General features: G+C 41.2%; 1 protein-coding gene and 1 non-coding gene across 2 annotated transcripts in view; both read right to left on the bottom strand.

Annotated features, from left to right (window-relative positions):
• Nucleotides 1-20,422, bottom strand: part of DNAH11 (dynein axonemal heavy chain 11) — a 320,004-nt gene that overhangs the window by 216,704 nt on the left and 82,878 nt on the right. Inside the window, exons 28-29 of the mRNA XM_073898943.1 lie at nucleotides 18,991-19,117; nucleotides 1,445-1,594 (exon numbers count right to left, since the gene is read on the bottom strand). Of these exons, the coding sequence (XP_073755044.1) occupies nucleotides 1,445-1,594; nucleotides 18,991-19,117 (277 nt within the window). The remainder of the gene's footprint in view (nucleotides 1-1,444; nucleotides 1,595-18,990; nucleotides 19,118-20,422) is intronic.
• On the bottom strand, nucleotides 13,396-13,468 carry TRNAQ-CUG (transfer RNA glutamine (anticodon CUG)). The gene has a single exon. It is a non-coding gene; the product is annotated as a tRNA-Gln (tRNA).

Here is a 20,422-nt window from a genome sequence, read left to right as displayed (position 1 = left end):
TGGTGTTTCTTCAGCTTCTGCCCTACCCTCTATAACAACAATTACCACTTCCCATTATTGCCAACTATCCATTTCTTCAAGGAGCCGAAGAGCTCCTCCAAGACAGGGACCATGTCTTATTCACTTCTGGATCCCCAGAAGCTTAACCCAGCATCTGGTACATAGTAGGTATTCAATCAACACTAATCAAACAAAATACAAATAGTCTACATTGGGAGGAACGAATCATCACGGTGCCGGCGGGGGGGGGAGTAAAGACCTAAAGGAAAAGCATCTTTTTGTCAAACAAAGGCAATTAGAGGATCAATGTGGCGTACGCTCGAGTCTCTGGCCTAAATTGTTTACACAGAACAAATGAGAGCACTGTGAAAATGCTCAGTACCAAGGGTTCCCGCGAGCGACAACCACATCCGTCAAGTGGACTGTCCTCCTTCTGGGCACCATGCCAGTCGGCTTGCAGTCTGCCAGGGAGGGAGCAGACAGCAACACACTTTTGTCAAGATAGTTTATGGTGACTTTTCTAATCACTGTAATAATATCCTAAAGAGCCCAAGAGATCAAAAAATACACTTTAATCAAAGTATTCCACCATCTGCTTCCTCTTCATTTGGCAGGATTTCTTGGTACAATATTAAAAAGCAGCAGAGAGAAATAAAGAAAATCCCTGTTTAAAAAAAAAAAAAAAAAAGCCTGCCATCACATTTCTGCAAGGGACATTTTAAGGAACCCTGCCTCAACCCAAACAGCTCTGGAATGGAGGCTACTGTCTCAGTGACTCTGTGGATTAACTCGAGCTGCACAAGCATCACAAAAAGATGCATTTCCTCCACATCATGTGGAAACACCAAGAGCTCTTTCAGAAATCATAATGAGCCATTCTCACCATTAACCATTAAGAATATTTTTGAGGTATTTGGCTGTGCGAGGAGAGAATATACTAACTTACCTGTCCGTGCATATTAGGGAACTTGACATCAGAGTCGTAGACTCCATCAACTTTATTTATGAGCAGCAGCCGTTTAGAACATTCACATCACAATCCTGAACCACAAGCCTCTTTAAGACATGCTTTCCTACAAGGTGCTGCTTCACCCCAACTCTCAGGGGTGAAACCAGTAAGCTTTGCAGGAGATTCTGTCACTGGGCTGGCACCTGCTTCTCCTTCTGGGGTCCACTCACTCAACCTGCGACAATCCTTCCTGACAAGCTCAACTGCTAGCATTTCTGAGACTCTGCAGGGTGCTGGAGCCACATGAGCACAGAGGGGGAAACATGGTGGACCTCGGCGTGACATGGGAGGTCAGACTGGACATGGCTAAACAGGAAGCCCGGATCTCCAGGGCCTGATTTGACAGCAGCTGATTTTTTTCTTGTTCAAGTCAACCTTTAAAAATTATCCCCAAAATACTCCCATAGCACAGAAGACCTCATCACCAAATCTTACATGGCCTATGCATTCACATTCAGCTTGGAACGGGACGTATTCCTTCTCTCTGCTGTACATTCCAATTGCTCTGTGGACGGACACATCCTGACCTTCTTTGAACTGCAGATCTGCAATGCTGTCAAAGAGCTTGGTAAGGTGACGCGTCACCTAAGATAATTTGAAAAGACAAGATCATTTTTTACTGGAGATATATTCAGGTTATCTAGCGATGATGCCATGTGAATTCACAAAACGTTCTTTATATAATTACAGAGCTGTCTCAAAATGTTTTTCTTCAAAGTAACCACCACTTCTTAAATTCCAGAGTTTAAAATGACCTTGATGGGGGCACCTGGGTGGCTCAGTCAGTTGGGCAACTTACTCTTGATTTTGGCTCAGGTCAACCACCTTGGGGTTGGGAGATCAAGCCCCATGTGGGGTTCCGTGCTCAGCACGGAGTCTGCTTGAGATTCTCTCCCTCTGCCCCTCGCCCCCCACACCCTCGGGTCAGTCACACACTAAATAAATTAATCTCTAAGAATAAATAGGGGCGTCTGGGTGGCTCAGTTGTTAAGCGTCTGCCTTCGGCTCAGGTCATGATCCCAGGGTCCTGGGATCGAGCCCCGCATCGGGCTCCCTGCTCGGCAGGATGCCTGCTTCTACCTCTCCCACTCCCCCTGCTTGTGTTCCCTCTCTGTCTCTCTGTCAAATAAATAAAATCTTTTAAATAAATAAATAAATAAATAAATAAATAGGCCTTTACGGAGAAGTGGCCAGGCACTCTGGCCGCATCATCAGGTGTCAGGTGTTGAATGCTCACCATAAAAAGTCACCTCTCTTTTACTTGGCGATTAGACACCAACTTCCCTGTCTGCACCATATACCTGTAGCTGTCACCCTGCTGGGAACTTTATGGTCAAGTTTGTTTTGTTTTTCTTTTTTAAGATTTTATTTATTTGACAGAGACACAGCAAGAGAGGGAACACGAGCAGGGGGAGTGGGAGAGGGAGAAGCAGGCCTCCCACCGAGCAGGGAGCCCGATGCGGGGCTCAATCCCAGGACCCTGGGACCATGACCTGAGTCGAAGGCAAGATGCCCAATGACTGAGCCACCCAGGCGCCCCTATGGTCAAGCTTTTAAAATTCAGATATATTCTTATACTATAAAAAATCATTTACTACAAGAAAAGTGTGTTCAAATATTTGAAAGGGAAATTTAAGTTACATACAACCTTACTGCTGTGTTGGGTGTTATGTTAGTGTGCGCTTGCTTTGATACTTAAGTGTACTCTATGGCATATTTATTATACAAAGAAAGTGAATAAGATTCCCCCATTTTTATTGACAAGGAAATTGAAGCTGAAATACTAGATGACTTTGTCAAGTTGACAATGCTAACCCTAAGCGGCTTTTAGATGTTAAGTCCCCAAATCTAGAACGTATCTATGAAGTTCAAATTCTTCTGGCTTAACTGTGATACTCCAAATTGTGGCATCTCCAAAGGAACCCCCAATAACATACTGAACTCTACTGTAGGTACTAGACTATTTGAAAAATAAAACAAACCAAATTAAAAGACACAGATCAACATTTGTTCAGCCAGAGGCCAATTCAGAGACTAAAGCCTAACTGGAATACAGAACACTGGAAGAGCCATACCTTTCCATGGAGTCCCGTCAGCACAGACCAGGACAGGGCTCTCCATCTAGAGGTGCTGGCACAGAAGAAAGGAGAGGAAGACATGCATTCTGAAGGCAGACTCACAAGGAGAACAATCAGGTGAGCCACACTACCTCTTTTGGGGTAGACTGAGTGGCAGAGAGTAAACCCGAGGCAGTATCAAGAATGGGAAGAAGTTCCTCCTTACACATGGTACAAATAAACACTGCTGAGTGGAAAACGGTTTGGTGTTCCTCGAAAAGTTAAATATACAATGAAGACCCAGCAATTCCACTCCTAGGTATATACTCAAAATATTTTAAAACAGGTGCTTGTACACAAACGTTCACATCCTCGTACCCAAGCATTTACAGCAGTCTTATTCCCAAGAGCCAAGGGGTGGAACCAACCCCAATGTCCAATGATGGATGACTGGACACAATGCAGCACATACATATAACGGGATGTTGTTCAGACACAAAAAGGAATGAAGTGTTCATACATAGGACACGGATGAACCTGGGAAACATGATGCTAAATGAAAGAAGCTAGTCACAAAAGACCATATATTGTATGATTCCATTTAGATGAAATGTCCAGGACAGGGAAATCCCTAGAGACAGAAAGCATTGGTGGTTGCTAGGGGCTGGAGGGAGGAGGGAATGCTGAGTGACTGTTGATGGGCATAGGGTTTTATTTTGGGGTGATGGAAATATTTTGGAACTAGATAGAGATGATGTTTGCACAACACCATGAGTGTACAAAATGCCGCTGAGTTGTATATTTTTTAAGCATTATCATCTCCATTACTTCATAAATGAATGGCATTCAATGATTTTTTTCTGTCAACAAATACTGAAATACCTAGATGAGCAATCAAACCTAATCAATAAATGGGCAGAAGACATGAACAGACACTTCTCAAAGAAGGCATACAAATGGCCAACAGATACATGAAAAAATTTTCAACATCACTAACCATCAGGGAAATACAAATCAAAACCACAATGAGATACCACCTCACGCCAGTTAGAATGGCAAAAATTAACAAGACAGGAAACAAGTGTTGGCAAGGATGCAGAGAAAGGGGAACCCTCCCACACTGTTGGTGGGAATGCAAGCTGGTGCAGCCACTCTGGAAAACAGTATGGAGGGTCCTCAAGAAGTTAAAAATAGAGCTACCCTATGATCCAGCAATTGCACTACTTGGGATTTACCCCAGAGATACAGATGTAGTGGAACAAAGGGGCACCTGCACCCCAATGTTCAAAGCAGCCGTGTCCACAATAGCCAAACTGTGGAAGGAGCTGAGACGTCCTTCAACAGATGAATGGATAAAGATGTGGTTCATATATACAATGAACTGTATACTTTAAAATGGTTAATTCTATGTTATGTAAACTGTGTGCCTCAAGAGAAATGAAAGGTGCTGATAACCAGAAGGTGGTTTAAAGCTATATAGCATTTACCAGCAACATATAGATGCCATCTCTATAATGAGTTTTTCTTGAAATACAGTTTAACTGGACTTCAAAACAATCCCAATAGCAACTTCACCAACCTGCCTCAATTTCCTGCATGACAAGACCAACACCAATATTGGTCAGGAACTCCTTAAGGGTGATTTAATCTTTGAAGCTTTTGGCCTTAACATTTGTGCTGTATTCGCAGTTTTAGTACTAAAGAAAATCACAGCTAGAAATCTGAGTTTAAAATAGATGAGTTTTTGAGACTCTCACTTACTTGCAAGAGCTGATGATCACTGCTTGGGTTATCATATTCTCCTCCATCCCTGTACATCACCCAGAGGACGTTTATACACAGAAAGTATCTCCAATAATCTAACAATTCACCGTCACAACTGAAGTGCCCAGGAAGTGCACAGATGTTTAATGGCTTCTACCATGTAATGGGCCTAAATAATGTTCAGGTGAAAAGCTGCAGGATAAATGAGACCTCAAGTATTAGACACTCTCAGACATTACTGCTTTGGTGAGAAAACAGTTTCAAAACAACTTCTAGTCTTGTAGTCTCTCAATCAGTGACCAGGAAATGCAAACCCTGTGGCTTGCCGTGCTCATGTTACCTACCCCTGGCATGTTTGAAGCCGGGTGTGTTCACACCCTGTCTTCCATTTAAAGCTTCTGAGACAACAGAGCTGGGTTTTTTCTTATTTTTTGTTTGTTTGTTTTTTAACTAATGTGGACCCCAGTGTCCTCAAATTTGTTCTATTTTTTTTTAAGATTTTATTTTTTATTTATTTGACAGAGAGAGACACAGCGAGAGAGGGAACAAAGCAGGGGGAGTGGGAGAGGGAGAAACAGACTTCCCACTGAGCAGGGAGCCTGATGCAGGGCTCGATCCCAGGACCCTGGGATCATGACCTGAGCCAAAGGCAGACGCTTAACCATCTGAGCCACCCAGGCATCCAAATTTGTTCTATTTCTATGAAGATCTCTGTAGTTTTTAACACTAAAATAAAATTCTTTACTAGTTTGATGTTCAGAATAACTTTTTGTGATTAAAAAGACAAATGAGTGCCTTAGAGGCCCCCGTTTTTATCTCACTAAATAGAAAGGATTTGAACACTTTAAATCATAAACAAGTCATAACATCATTATATATTACGTAGGTTTCTAACAGTGAATTGTTAGATCATTGGAGATACTTTCTGTGTATAAATGTCCTCTGGGTAATGTACAGGGATGGAGGAGAATATGATAACCCAAGCAGCGATCATCAGCTCTTTAAAGTAAGTGAGAATCTCAAAAACTCATAACCTAGGCCATAACAAAGGCCAATCATAGCAACAAAAGAAAGGTTATTCCCTCAGTTTACAGTTTATAGCAAATCAGGTACACCCACCCACTAGTGAGTAGATACACAAGCAATCCTTGCTTCACACAGTAGTGTGGGATCATAACAATGACCATGCAATCTTAATAATCGATGGGAAACTTATGATTGTCCTTGGACTTCTAAAAATCTTTATTAAAACGTTAAAATCCCTCTCACTCTTGGTTACAGAAGTACAAGGATATAAAATAAAAACTTTATTTAGTACACTATAATTTAAAATAGTAAAAATATTGATAATTTTTATTTCTTTATAGAAAACTTATCAGGAGTAGTTTGATTAGCATTTGCCTTCTTATCTTAGAACTTAAGATACAGAACGAGCATCTTTTCTATGCCTTCAAGAACTGTCATGTTCCTTTCAAAATCTGGATCAGCTGCCAGCATTTTATCCCTTGAGTTTTCAATGTCATCGAATTTCTTTCAGAGTTTCTTTAATGTGAAGCTATCTTTGGGGGGCTGGTATTTCCCTCATTTCCCGTGGGACATTTTCACCCATTTTGGCACAATAACTGTTTTCATTTGTATCAGTAAGTTCATTTTCACCAAAATCCTCCGGCTGCAAATTTAGAATTTTCAAAATGGTACAGAGCCATCATTCCCAGTGAGCATTCTCTCTGTAACTACATCTATGTTTGATTCAAATTAAACATTTGGCATGATCAATTTTCATTTCTTCGCTAGGCTTCCAATTGTATTACCAATTCCCTCCTTCAGTTATGTGTGTCTGTAAAATGTTACATGGTTCATCACCGGGAATAAGGAGATAACACACTACACGCTTTGCTGTCTGTGTGTAAAGAGATGTGTGATGGCCAGTCATGGACAGACTTGTCTAAACTGTCCATGAGGCAGGATGCACCTCTGTTATTCACCCAGGGATTTCTGTGAAGAACTAGCAATGAAGTCTGTGCATTTTGCACTTACTCGCATTTAACATCCTATAGTATCTTAACTTTGGACCGCATTGTGGGGGGACTGGTGCTATTTACCCAATCCTTGGTAACTGAAATTCCTACACGTGGGAACTGTGCACAGGAAGAGCTACTTATTTAAGAGCATGTATTTATCTACCTGTAAATAAAGTAAAAAATATTAACTCATTTGTGTAATTTTAGAATGTAACATGTGAACCAATACAGCCATCACATCAGCTGGTCCACTCTATGCTCACCTAGAAAACAAAGGCAAAGAGAAATGAAATTACTGTAGCTTCTTACTATATTCTCAAAGCTTACCACTTGCCTTTTGCCCGTATCTAATTTCATATTTGCTCCATCTATGAAAGATGCCTCGACGGGATAACATAAAAGCCTACTATCACTCCTGGCATGGAGAGCACAAGATTTATTCCTCGGTAGTCAACTCATTTATTCATAACAATGGTAACAGTCATGATGATGAAATTTATATGGATGTAAGTAATGTCCAAAATGTAGGCAGTCCTGCCTATTGTGGATATTGTCCTCTGGAGTAAGATGAAAATGAGTTATTGGTACATGAGCAAAAATTTAAGCCAATCTGTCAAAATGTTACTTTAATTAATATTACTTATTGGGGATAGTACAAGGAAATGGACATGCAACATTGCTGAAAATCTAAATCTGCAAAAACTTTCTAGAAGTTGGTTAAATTATCGCATATTCATGTAATGAAAACTTTTATAGACATGAAACATATTGTAAAAGAACATTCCAATTTTGATTAAGTATATATGCTATGACACAGACACATTAAAAACTATAATCACTCAAAAACAGTTTCTAGCAGTGTATTATTCTGATCTTTTACCTGTTTATTTCCATATTTTTCAAATTTGCAATAATGAAGATGCAATTACTTACATAACCCAAAAAGACTAAATTAGCTTGTTATAAATTTTGTAAATCATTATAGCCAATACTAGGTAACAGGCAGTGCTTAGTTTATTTTTACTAAAAATAAAATATATAATATTTTGCAATTTGACTTTCTATTTATGAATAACTGGACATACAGACCAGTGCTGATTGTTTAACATCTTTAGCATGCATACATAAATTTATATAAATATAGTCACAACACAAATGCTGAATTTTTAAATAACCTTTTGAAAATTGAGAGAAGTAAAAAAAATCATGTGTGTACATCTTAAATTTTAGCAAAGTAAACACAACTCTTATAAACACCAAGAAGAAACAGAATACACCTGCACTAGGAAAACCCCTAATATCCCATGACAGTCACTAGACCCTCCTCTCAAAAATGGACATTATCTCTAGATAATGTAGATTCATACAATCTGTACTTTTGTGTCTGCCTTCTGTAATTCAAAATTATGTCTGTGAGGCTTATTTTTGGTATTAGGTACAGCACTAGTTTTTTTCCATTGCTAGGTGGTATTCCATTGTGAGAACATAACACAATGTTTTTATCCATTCTACTGTTAAGGGACGTTTGGAATTGTTTGCAGTTGGGCCTATGATAAATAATAATGACGTAGCTATGAAAATTCTTGTCTACATTTTTTGGTCCACACATGTATATACTTCTTCTGAGCATACACTGAGAAAGGAAAATGCTGGAAAATCATGTATTCTTAATTCATATTTATGAGACACTGAAATAGATTTCTTGAGAGGCCATATCAATTTATGATCCCACTGGCTAGAGAAGAACAGGTCCCTGTTCCACATTCTTACCATTATTTACTATTGTCTCTTTAATCTTAGCCTTTTGGTGGGTTCGATCGTGGTATCTCATGGTGTGAGATATGTGTTCAGATCAAAGCCTGAGAAACTCAATGCACAAACTGACAAGAGAGGGAAATAGGCCAATTCACGATATCCTCACCAGTCCTCCCACTCAGTGACGTCACTCAGTGATGTCAAACCAATGCCACAACTCTTATCAAGGTATCTTCAGTTAGGGGGGAAAAAAAAAAGGAAAGAAACCAGACAAGACTAGTTCCATGGGCCACTATTTGATATTGTTTTGTTTCTAAATTTCAAGTAAAATCTTTTACTTCAAAAATCAGTAGCACATAAAAGTCCTCGAGACTGGTGAATATATATTCCAGCATTTAGGCATATATACGTAAAGACCTAACTAAAGTGTTTGAATTTGCTTCTGCAGTGTAACTACCCCAAAGTTCAGGGGCTTGAAATGGCAATACTTTCTTTGCTTCCAACTCTGGGTCAGCCTTTGGGTTTCCTCAGCTGGTCCCCTGGTGTCTGTGGGCCGCTGGTGATCAGTGGCTTTGCCTCTGGAGGTACTGGCTACCCAGCTGGTAGCTTGGGCACGGGCGTGTGCGTTCCCTTCAGCCGGCTAGCTGTGGCCCCCTCACGATGAGGTAGTCCGAGGTTTCTGAAAAGCAGCAAGAGGGTACCCCCTAGCTGTGCGTGAGCTCAGCAAACCTCTTGCTAATGATACGCTGGACCAAAATAAGTCACATCACAATCTCAACAGAGATACAAGCTCGAGCCTGGATGAAAATTGCACCACCACACTAATAAAATGGCATGGATGCATGGAGGGGAAGAATTTGTGGCCGTTTTTGCATTATTATAAGTACTTTTCATATTTCTTTACATATTTTGTTTCCCTTCTTGCTCAGAAACCAAAGAGATAGTACCTACTGTTTTCCCTGCTTGGTATACAAGGAAACTGATGTTCGGGAAAGTAAAGTAGTAACCTAGCCACTAACCAACAGAACCAGGGTCTGAGCTCATGTAGCATTTCAAGGTCTGTGTTCTTTCTTATCCTTCTGATGGATGGCTGATGTGCCTGTCTTGTCTCATTCCATACAGTTAACATTTCAATGCTGACAATTTTTTGTGTAGATCCAGATTTCCATCTGGTACCATCTTCCTTCTGCCTGAAGCACTTCCTTTAACATTTCTCATATTGCCAGTCTGCTGGTGATGAAATCTTTCAACTTTTGAATGTCTGGAAACATCTTTATTTTGACTTTACTTTTAAGAGACAATTTCCCAGGATAAAGAATTGTAGGTGGATTTTTTTTTCTTTCAGTTCTTTAGAGCTGTTGGTCCACTATTTTCTCATTTGCATTGGGAAGCCTTTCACCATGCTTACATTCACTCCTTTGTACATACTGTGACTTTATGGATGATCTTTGGGTCTCTTTATCACTGGTTATGACCAATATGAGTGATCTGATAGAGGTTTCTTTGTAGCTTGTGCTTTGGTTCACTGAGCTTAAATCTATGGATGTCTACTTTTCATCAAGTGAGAAATCTTTTGGCTGTTATTCCCCAAGTATCTTTTCTGTCTCCCTTCCTCCACTTGAGGATACCCAATATACACACATGGAGTTTATCTTTCCATATCTCCACTTTGTTTTTTGAACATACAAATACAGCTAAAATTTTTGATGTTTTGGTCTGTTAATCCTAACATTTGTATCTGTTTTGATATTTTTCCTCATTATGAGAGTTCAGTATTACTTTTTTTTTTTTGAGAGTTGAATATTCCTGACTCTTTACATGCCCTGTCATCTTTAATGGTATGTCACACATCACAAAGTTACCCTCCTTAGAACTAAATATATTTTTATTCTTATCTTCTTAAGCTTTGTTCTGGGATACAGTTTAATTAGTTGGAAACAGTTTGATCCTTTTGGATCTTGCTCTTAAGACTTGTTTGGCAGAACTGGAATAATGTGTAATCCAGGGCTAATTATTCCTCCTGCTGAAGACTCTAAGAAGGCCCTCTAGAAGTTTCTGCAGTTCTCTCTTTACAGTTCTCTCCTCTTTGGCACTCAGCTCTGCCAACTCTCGCTACCTTGTTCTCCTTGGACTCTCAGCTCTGAACCCTCAACTCCAGGAGGCCGCCACATCCTACCTGGTTCCCCCTCCCTGTACCATGCCTGGAAACTCGCTCAAGGAAAACAATTGGGACCATCACAGAGCTCACCTCTGTTGTGCCAAGTCCGTCATGAACTGCTATCCTCTGCTGTCGGATATCCAGTGTCTGAAAAGGTCCAGCACTTCATGTATTTTGTCAAAGTGTTGTGCTCTCTCAAGCAGGGGGTAAATCCACTCCTCTTACTCCATCTTGGCCAGAAGCACAAGTGTATCTTTCTTTGTGGGTTTACTCTGCATTTTTCTGATGACTTACAGAGTCAAGCAACTTCTCCTGTTTACTGGTCATTACAATACCTTCTTTTGTGAACAGGCTGCTTATGTATTCTGCCCACTTTTATACCCAATTATCGATCTGTCCTTACTTCTTTGAATGTAGGAGTTCGCTGCATATTCTGCATATGAGTCTTTTGTTTGTTTAAGGCACTGCCAACCTCTTTCCCCACTTTGAGGCTTACACTGTTAGTGCCTTAACAGTAACCTCTGACAAGGAAAAGTTTTCAACTTTAATACAGTCAAATCCATCAACCTTTCCCTTGTACTCAATACTTCCATGTCCAACTTGAGGAATTTTTGCTCAAATATCGTTCTTTCTCGTATTTTATATATTTCATTGTTGTACCTTTCAAATTTCTAACTATATCCATCTAGAATTGATTTCTTAGATACAGTATGTGTCAGATGCCCCTTTCCCCCCATCCCTGCACATTTACAGCCAATCCACCCCAGAACCGTTATCACTGTTTGATTCTCTGGATAACCTCTTCCTTGGTGGTGCCTGATTCCAGTTTTTATTTTTTACTTTTTCTCCTCTTTTTAAGTTCCATGATACTGATGAAAGTTCTGATCAGCTTTTCAGACTCTGTCCTATCTTGTAAATAGTCATATGTCGCCAAGGAAACATCAATAGCAAACATCAGGTAAATCTATGGTTCTTTCTTGCTCCTATCTTAGGCCCTGAGCTCTAGACTTTCCTTTGATGCTCTTGAAGAACTCTGTGATGCATTTAAACAGATTGTTAACTATTTTATTCAGCTTCTCTAGTGGTTCCCAGAATGCACAGTACTCTGTGAAAAGCTGATCTCTTGCGTCCAGAAACCCTGAGCCCTGATTTTAAGCTGAAACTGAACAACTTCTGCCAGGACCAGGAGCTCTAGACACCACAGCAAGGCCAAAAACTACTTGGCAGCAGGATCCCACATTTGTAACGCTTAATTTTTGGATCTCCTAACATTAAGGTGATATTTTATTTGAATCCCACATTGTAATACCCCTGATTGTATTATAACTTGGTTGTGGAGAAAATGCCAATAAAGGAGCGGTAACAAAAATCTCAGCAGTGACAGGGCGCCTGGGGGGCTCAGTCGTTAAACGACTGCCTTCAGCTCAGGTCATGATCCCAGGGTCCTGGGATCGAGCCCCGCATCGGGCTCCCTGCTCTGCGGGAAACCTGCTTCTCCCTCTCCCACTCCCCCTGCTTGTGTTCCCTCTCTCGCTGTGTCTCTGTCAAATGACTAAATAAAATCTTTAAAAAAAAAAAATCTTAGCAGTGGCAACACATTTGCAAAATGAACAAAGAAAGTGTATCTACTGTTATACAACTTGTGGTTAACCATATACTAAGTTTCCTGTGAGGATAATCAAGGATAATCCCCAGGCGATATAAAATTTATGACCTATTTAAAACGAGATGGTCTATTTTCTCGTCAAACATGTAAATACCTCAGTCCTTTGAGTATGAGGCTGCCTTCACAGGAAGGCATCCATGTCCAACATGACATATTCCCTGCCTGCGCCCTGTGACTCTGCTCTCACGTGGCCATTTCCAGGACAAACTACACTTAGGTGAGCAGCTTCTATTCCTCACTGCTGACTGGAAGGCCAGTGCGAGATGATCGAAACCGCGACCATCTTCGGTGCTTGTCGCCTTCTCCTGCGTCTTCCTCATTCCATCCGCAGTCCCAGACCAAACTCAAGGGCAACCCCTTCCCCCACTTTACGTACCTAACAGCCCTCCAGCTTTCTAATTCCTCTAAGAAGTCACAATTTTTCACTGTTTCAAGTAGAACTCATTCACTCCTGCGTGCCCTCAAATAACCACTCGGATTCTGGGCCTTTTTCACCGTAGTTGTTGAAGGAAGACTAATCTCTGTGAGGAAAGATGGCGATACACTATGAAATCATCCTGATTTCCCAAATTCACAGCGTGAGACGTATTCACTTGATGGAGACAACCAAACACTAGCGCTCTACGGGGACACACTGTGCTTGTGCAAATGTGGGGTCTTACCTATGTACCCCGAAGATCCAGCAGGGCTTTTTGTCACCTAATACTAAGCCCACTCCTCACAAGCACCTTTCCAAATGCCCATATTTATAGTCCATTAAGGCTTTCAGTTTAGTGCCATCTGTGCAATCACTGCAAATCTGGGGATTTCTTAGTAGACAAGTTGGCAGATTTCCTCTTATGTAGATTTGGGTTGACACTGCTGAAGGACAGCTCTTGATGGAAACTTTTACCATTTCTGAGTATATATATTTCTGAACTTCTCGTTTCATTTTTTTTAAAGATTTTATTTTTAAGTAATCTCTATACCCAACGTGGGGCTTGAACTCACAACCCCAAAATCCAGAGTCACATGCTCTACCAACTGAGCCAGCCAGGCACCCCCTGCCTGATCTTCTCATTTTAGAGAATGCACTGTGGCCTCGATTTCCACAACAGTGGATTCCTAGTTGTCACATTAAAACAAGTAAAAAGAAACAGGCAAAATTAATTTGAATGTATTTTATTTGACCTAGTATATCTGAGATGCTTTCAACATATAACAAAAAAAAATATTAGACACTTTACATTCTTTTCTTCATAGTTAACCTTTCAAGTCAGGTGTATATATTTATAGGATATCTCAATTTGGATTCTTCATCAGATATACTTGATCTGTATTTCAATTTCATAAAATATACTGTTGCAAAAGTAGATTTACATGCTCAAGTTGATTCAAACACACTTTTGTTTTCCAATAACTGAATCAAATATCAGTATTTAAATATAAATCAATTAAAAAATTTTGAGGTTAAAATTCAGTTACTCAGGGGCACCTGGGTGGCTCAGCTGGTTAAGCATCCGACTCTTGATTTGGGCTTAGGTCGTGCTCTCAGGGTTGTGCTATCAAGCCCCTGCTTAAGATTCTCTCTCTCCCCCTCTCCTTTGCCCCTCCACCCCCATGTTCTCACACGCTCTCTCTCTAAAAAATAAATAAATAAAAATAAAAGATAAAAATTTCAGTTCCTCAGTTGCCCCATTTCAAGTGCTCCCTGGCCACAGTTGGCTCATGGCTACCCCACATTAGACAATACAAATGCAGCTCATCCCATTGCAAGTTTCTCTTTCCTTAGTACAGCTCCATCTGGAGAAGCTTTCACTCATCAGGCAGTGGACAAGGGAAGAAAAAATGTGCAAACTCTTCTAGGACAAAAGGATCTTTCAAATTATTAGGAATCAGTGGCTAAAAAAACATCTTGACTACATGAAAATGTCAGCTATTTGAAGGCACCGCATAACAATGGGACTGTTATTCTGTCTGCCTTTAACCACTACACCAGCCCCTTGAAAAAAAAAAACACAAAGGGATGTTTTTCTAAAGGGGGGGATAAAAGAATGTTAATAATGAATGTGTAACTTCAAACCCATTGCACATAACTACTGCGCAGTTAGGCAGGGCCCATACACGGCCCACACGGCTCCTTAAGAGCCTTCATGCCACTGGGAGAGCAGGGTGAATTCTGGAAGGAGAACATCTTTAAAACTTGATCTTAACCAAGTTCCCAGCAGCTAATCCTCACCGAAGGCACTCTAGACACACTGATTTCATCCCTCTGGCATTCCAACTCACTAGGGAATTTCTGCTTATGGGATGGAGGTTGTAGGGACATCACACCTCCCCGGCTGAGGAGTTTGGGCTGATCAAATTCTATAATTAACTGCAGAAACTCCCATTTTGGTCAACACTCTTAAATTGAGTGTGGCAGGTGCGGGGGAGGGGGGTGGTGGCTGAAGAATTCAAGTCATTCACAAGATGTCAACATGAGTTATCTCCCCACAAAGGGTTTCTTTTCTGGCCAAAGTGCATTGTTATTGCACAGGCTGCAGTGGCCATGTCATTTTGGTCACACTGCAGGAAGCACATTCAGGAATCTAAGGACAGAAGGCAAAGGCAGAAAAGCTGTGTCTGGTAGTCCAAATCGGATTCTGACATTGAAAAGAAGGTAAGAGTGTAGCAAGGCCAGGCTCTTTGGTTTAATTGCCAAAACCATTAACTATTCCCTAGTAAGTGACCAAGAATCCTGAAGGCATCTTCACTTGGCAGAACCACATCAGGGAAAGAAGTGGACTGTGGCTCTAGGCGACTCAGACTGCCCTTAGCTCCTTCTAGCTTCCCTGCCCACCTTAGTCACTCCCAAGTAGATATCTACACCACAGAGGAACCTTTTTAAATAATGCACCTTTACTAACAGTGGGATACCATTTTATGTGAATTTGAATTGTTAGAAGTTTAACACCTCAGTGAAATCACTTTTTGAGCACAATTTAAAATATCAATTTCAAAAATATAAAAAATCTAATCCTTTCAAAATGTTCAACGTCACTGGCATCAGGGAAACACAAACCAAAACCACAATAAGATACCACCTCACCCTGGTCAGAATGGCTACAATGAACAAGTCAGGAAATGACAGATGTTGGCAAGGATGTGGAGAAAGGGGAGCCCTCCTACACTGTTGGTGGGAATGCAAGCTGGTGCAGCCATTCTGGAAAACAGTAGGGAGGGTCCTCAAAAGGTGGGAAATAGAGCTACCCTATGACCCAGTAATTGCACTACTGGGTATTTACTCCAAAGATACAGGTGTAGTGAAAAGAAGAGGCACCTGCACCCCAGTGTTCACAGCAGCAATGTCCACAATAGACAAACTATGGGAAGAGCCCAGATGTCCATTGACAGATGAATGGATAAAGAAGATGTGGTTTATATATACAACGGAATATAATTTAACCATCCAAAAAAAATGAAATCTTGCCATTTGCAATGATGTGACTGGAACGAGAGGGTATTATACTAAGCAAAATAAGTCAGAGAAAGACAAGTATCATATGATCTCACCGATATGTGGAATTTAAGAAACCAAACAGAGGATCATAGGGGAAGGGAGGAAAAAAATGAAACAAGATGAAATCAGAGAGGGAGACAAACCATAAGAGACTCTTAATCATAGGAAACAAACTGAGGGTTGCTGGAGGGGAGCGGGTGGGGAATTGGGAAACTGGGTGATGGACATTAAGGAGAGCGTGTCATGTAATGAGCACTGGGTGTCACACAAGACTGATGAATCACTGAACTCTACCTCTGAAACTAATAATACACTATATATTAATTAAATTTAAATTTAAGAAATGCTGAGAATTGAGGGGAAAATCACAGAGTAAAAAAATCTAATCCTTTCAAAAGCTGACAGGTCAGGACATCTATAAACCGTGTGTACACTGTAGCCACATGGCTGGACACTTTTTTTTTTTTTTTTTTTTAAGATTTATTTGGCGGGTGTGGGTCGGGGGCAGGCAGAGGGAGATGGAGGGAGTCCCAAGCAGACTCTGTGCTGAGTGTGGAGCCAGATGCAGGGCTTTGATCTGAGCCAAAACCAAGAGTTGGACACTTAACTAATTGCACCCACCAGGACCATCGCTGAGCCTCCTGCTAGTAAGCAGCAGCACCCACCTCCTTTGCTTAGCACGGGGTAGACAACACTGCCGGGGGCGTTCATCAGCAAGGCTGTGAGCAGTTCTGGAGACCTCTGTGCTGTGATCTTAATATTCGGCTTCATTTTAATTTAAAATCTTTTTAATGTCTTAGACTACCTAGTCATTCACTAAGGGGGCGGTAGTTGTCCTAGGACTGAGCAATGTACCCGAAGCGGAGATGTCGAACTTCTGATTACAAAGCCCGGAAGGAAGGGCGAGAGGGCTTCCACGGAGCGTCCCAGGGATGTTAGAGAACACTCCAATATGGACGGGGTACTGCAAACATACAAAGAATGACCTAAAAGGTACACCTTTGAAGTTTATATATATATAAACAAACAACTCATCCTATGACTTAGAAAGGATAATGGAAAAAAAAAAAAAGTTGGCATCGAGGATGCATGTACTGGCAAGCCAGCATGTCGTCTGGCTACGGTGTGAAGCACTGCTTGATTCTTTGAAAGGAGGTAAAGTGACAAGTGCGGTAGTGAGCTGTCCCCTCAGCAGCAGCCTAGGGCTTCCAGTAGGACCAAGATGCACTGGGTATGCACATGTTCTGAGGACAGCAAATGGGTCAGGACCACTTGGTCCCTCCAGGGCCTGTGAGACACAGCTCGACCCCTTACCATCTTCTACTGCCATCCCCCCTTTCTATAGCCAGTTCTGCAAGGCAGAGGGGATTAGAGGTGGCCATCTCACGCCTGCAAGCTTTCGGCCCACGATGGGTGCTGTGGCTTTTCCTCACTCCTTATGGGGCAGGTGAAGGACTGTTTCACCCAAACCCAACCCTTAAGTCATCAAGTGAGAGAGGTGTGGGACAATCACTCAAAGAAGCTACAGGTGCCCGTAGGAAGTCCATCTTTGACATGACCCTTGCTGGCCATCTGCTGACGAGGAAAAGGAAAAAGAAGATGTAACCGCCAATGGCTGATTTCACTGCCCAGAGCAAGAACTGGAAGCGCCAAGACAGAGCTGACTCTGCAGTATATACCCCATAGGAGGTTCCCCTCTGTCCCCATTTCCCACCAGAGTCAACACGCTGATGCTTGCTGTTGAGGACAGAGAACAGTCAGTCAGTGCTGGTCAAAGAATCAAGAACAAGTAGTAAGAAATGCCAACGACTGACAGATGGTGGTCCCACCTCCTCTCCATGACAAATGGGTGGGAAGGGCATATGGAATAAAATTATCAGTGTCTCCCTGCCAATTCCAAATTTATTATGTGAAAGCCTGGCCTCAACACAGGGGTAAGACTGGGTTTGTAACGAGACCTTGCTGAGCTGCTTTTTTTTTTTTTTTTAAAGTAAGAAAAAGAGACCGGGATGTAAGATGCCTACCCAGAGTGTTATTAAGGGGTCTGCTACTCAGTTCACGGAGATTCAGCAGGGCACATTTGCAATTAGTAGTCATAGAAAATACAACTTCATGTCTGTCCTCTCTGTAATTAACGCTGTTCAATAAACAGGTCATACAAATATTTATCATGTTTAAAGAATGTAATTAAAAGAAAAACAATTATCCTAGGTATAGATTTATGCATCTCTTCTAATTTACGTACTGAGAATTCAGAATTTTAAGTATTTTGGATTTCAAGGTCCTCGGGAATGTATACCTGTAATGGAATATGATACCTTCTACCTCACAATCATGCGCGAGGGCCCAGCTTCTGGTCATGAGAATGTTCCCAGGAGGCTACTGAAGTTTACGTGTGCTTATGTCTGCTCTCTGAGACTAAGTAAAAAAACAAACAAAAAAAAAACAACCCAACACTCCAAACATCCAATTGTGTCATATGCAAATGAGAGATGGATATACCGGATTGCTAGTCAATGTAATCAGAGGGATTTTATTTACAAAGCCATCTGGAAAGTAGCATGGATATAAATAACCATAACTGAGGGCTGACCCCAGAAATGTTGCCCAAGTCCGACTAATAAGTCTGTCATTAATAGCAGACTGCACACGTATTGTCGACAGCAATCCCACCAAATTTAGGTTCAAAGAGAAATGAAGGGGAGAGAAACGATGACTAACTTCTTGCAGGTCACTAAACCTTGCACACTTTCACTTGAGGACCTAGTTTTGTTTGTTTGTTTTTTTAAAGTATGCTCCACGCCCAATGTGGAGCCCGGTGGGGGGTTTGATCTCACGACCCTGAGATCAAGACCTGAGCTGATATCAAGAGTCAGATGCTTAACCGACTGAGCCACCCAGGTGCCCCATGGATTTGGGTTCCTTTAGCACCAGCTCTGACATCCTTCTGTTGTTGCATTACAAATCTTTATTGCCGATTTTCCAGTTCCTGACACACGTGACAAGGTAGATGGCACCTGAGAATGACATTCCTTAGCAAACGTAGTAGAATATGAGACTTTCAAAAAATATCCATTACCTGCTTAGGCTGAGCTCCCTTTGAGAGAACGTCAAGTAAGTCTGCAGAAGAGATGAAATAGAACCGCGGGAAAGCCACACGCTTGGTCTCCAGGTAGTCAGCGAGAGCTTTTTCACAAAGAGAGAGCCTATGGGAATGAAAACTCTTTTTAAGCCTGTCTTGCCCATTCAGTTATTACAACACCAACAAAAGTAAACCCAGCTCCTGTCATCTGTCCACTCACAATAAGCTTTACTGTCTCACACGTAGCCTGACTCCTCCTTGACACCATCATCTTGCTTGTGACTGATCTACAAGTCATGCCAAGTAGGAGACAGGTACACACATACCATGGGCTGAGGCTAAGTACAGATCAGACTTAGGTTGATGTCACTCCTCACTTTTTTTTTTTTTTTTTTTTTATATTTATGTTGCGAGAGAGACAGAAAACGAGCGAGCACAGAAGGGGCAGAGGGAGAGGGAAAGGATCTCAAACACTCTCGGCAGAGCACAAAGTCTCATGTGGGACTTGATCTCACAACCTTGAGACCACAACCTGAGGTGAAATCAAGAGCCGGATGCTTAACTGACTGAGCCACCCGGGTGCCCCACTCCTCACTTTTCTTAATGACGTTCTTACTCAGCAACTAGGTTCAGCATCACTCATCCTGAGCACAAAATGCATTCGTTAAGATGTATTTGGTTCAAGGTCTTCCTTTACCCACTGAATGCCTACAGAACACACATGGCTTCAGCTCCCTCTGGTATTCAGAGGAGTCCTAGGAGTCAGAATCATTTCTGCTTTATCCTTCTTAGCAGAGATGACCCAGAGGCAGAACTCCCAAGTCCCCAAGATCACTAAGAAATAATTAACTTCTGGGGCGCCAGGCCGGCTCAGTCAGAAGAGCATGTGAATCTTGATCTTAGGGTCATGGGTTCAAGACCTGCCCTGGGTATACAGATTACTTAAACTTCTTTAAAAAAGAAGAAATAGTTAACTTTTGTGGAAATCCACTCTTTTAAAATAATGGCTAACTTTATCTCTAGAAAATTTACAGATTATGAAATGATTTTGCTTATGTAATATTCTTTTATCTAAAGCTCTTTTCTACCTTGCAATAAAAAGTAATCAAAATTCTGCACAAACCTCTTCATCCAGTAGCTATCTGCCCCTTTTTAATCAAAAGCCAGAATATCCTAACCACCATTAGCTGTGTAGAATTCTATGTGAAATTACAAAAGGCCCCTAAGGATTTCCTAAGTACTAACTGGCTTCCTAAGAGTAATTTCTACTATAAACTATATACAAAATAAATGATATGAAATTACTAAGTGCAATCCAAGTTCTTGGAATAGAGTAGATGCTTAGTAAGTGATCAAACTTATCAATACTCTATATACACACCATCTATATGTCCAAGGCAATTAGACAACTCTAAGCAAAACTGTGAAG

This window comes from Callorhinus ursinus, unplaced genomic scaffold (genome assembly GCF_003265705.2).
Source record: "Callorhinus ursinus isolate GAN/ISIS: 27379988/994484 unplaced genomic scaffold, GSC_fseal_2.0 scaffold12, whole genome shotgun sequence".
Classification (NCBI taxonomy): domain Eukaryota; kingdom Metazoa; phylum Chordata; class Mammalia; order Carnivora; family Otariidae; genus Callorhinus; species Callorhinus ursinus.
This window is presented reverse-complemented; position numbering and strand designations above follow the sequence as displayed.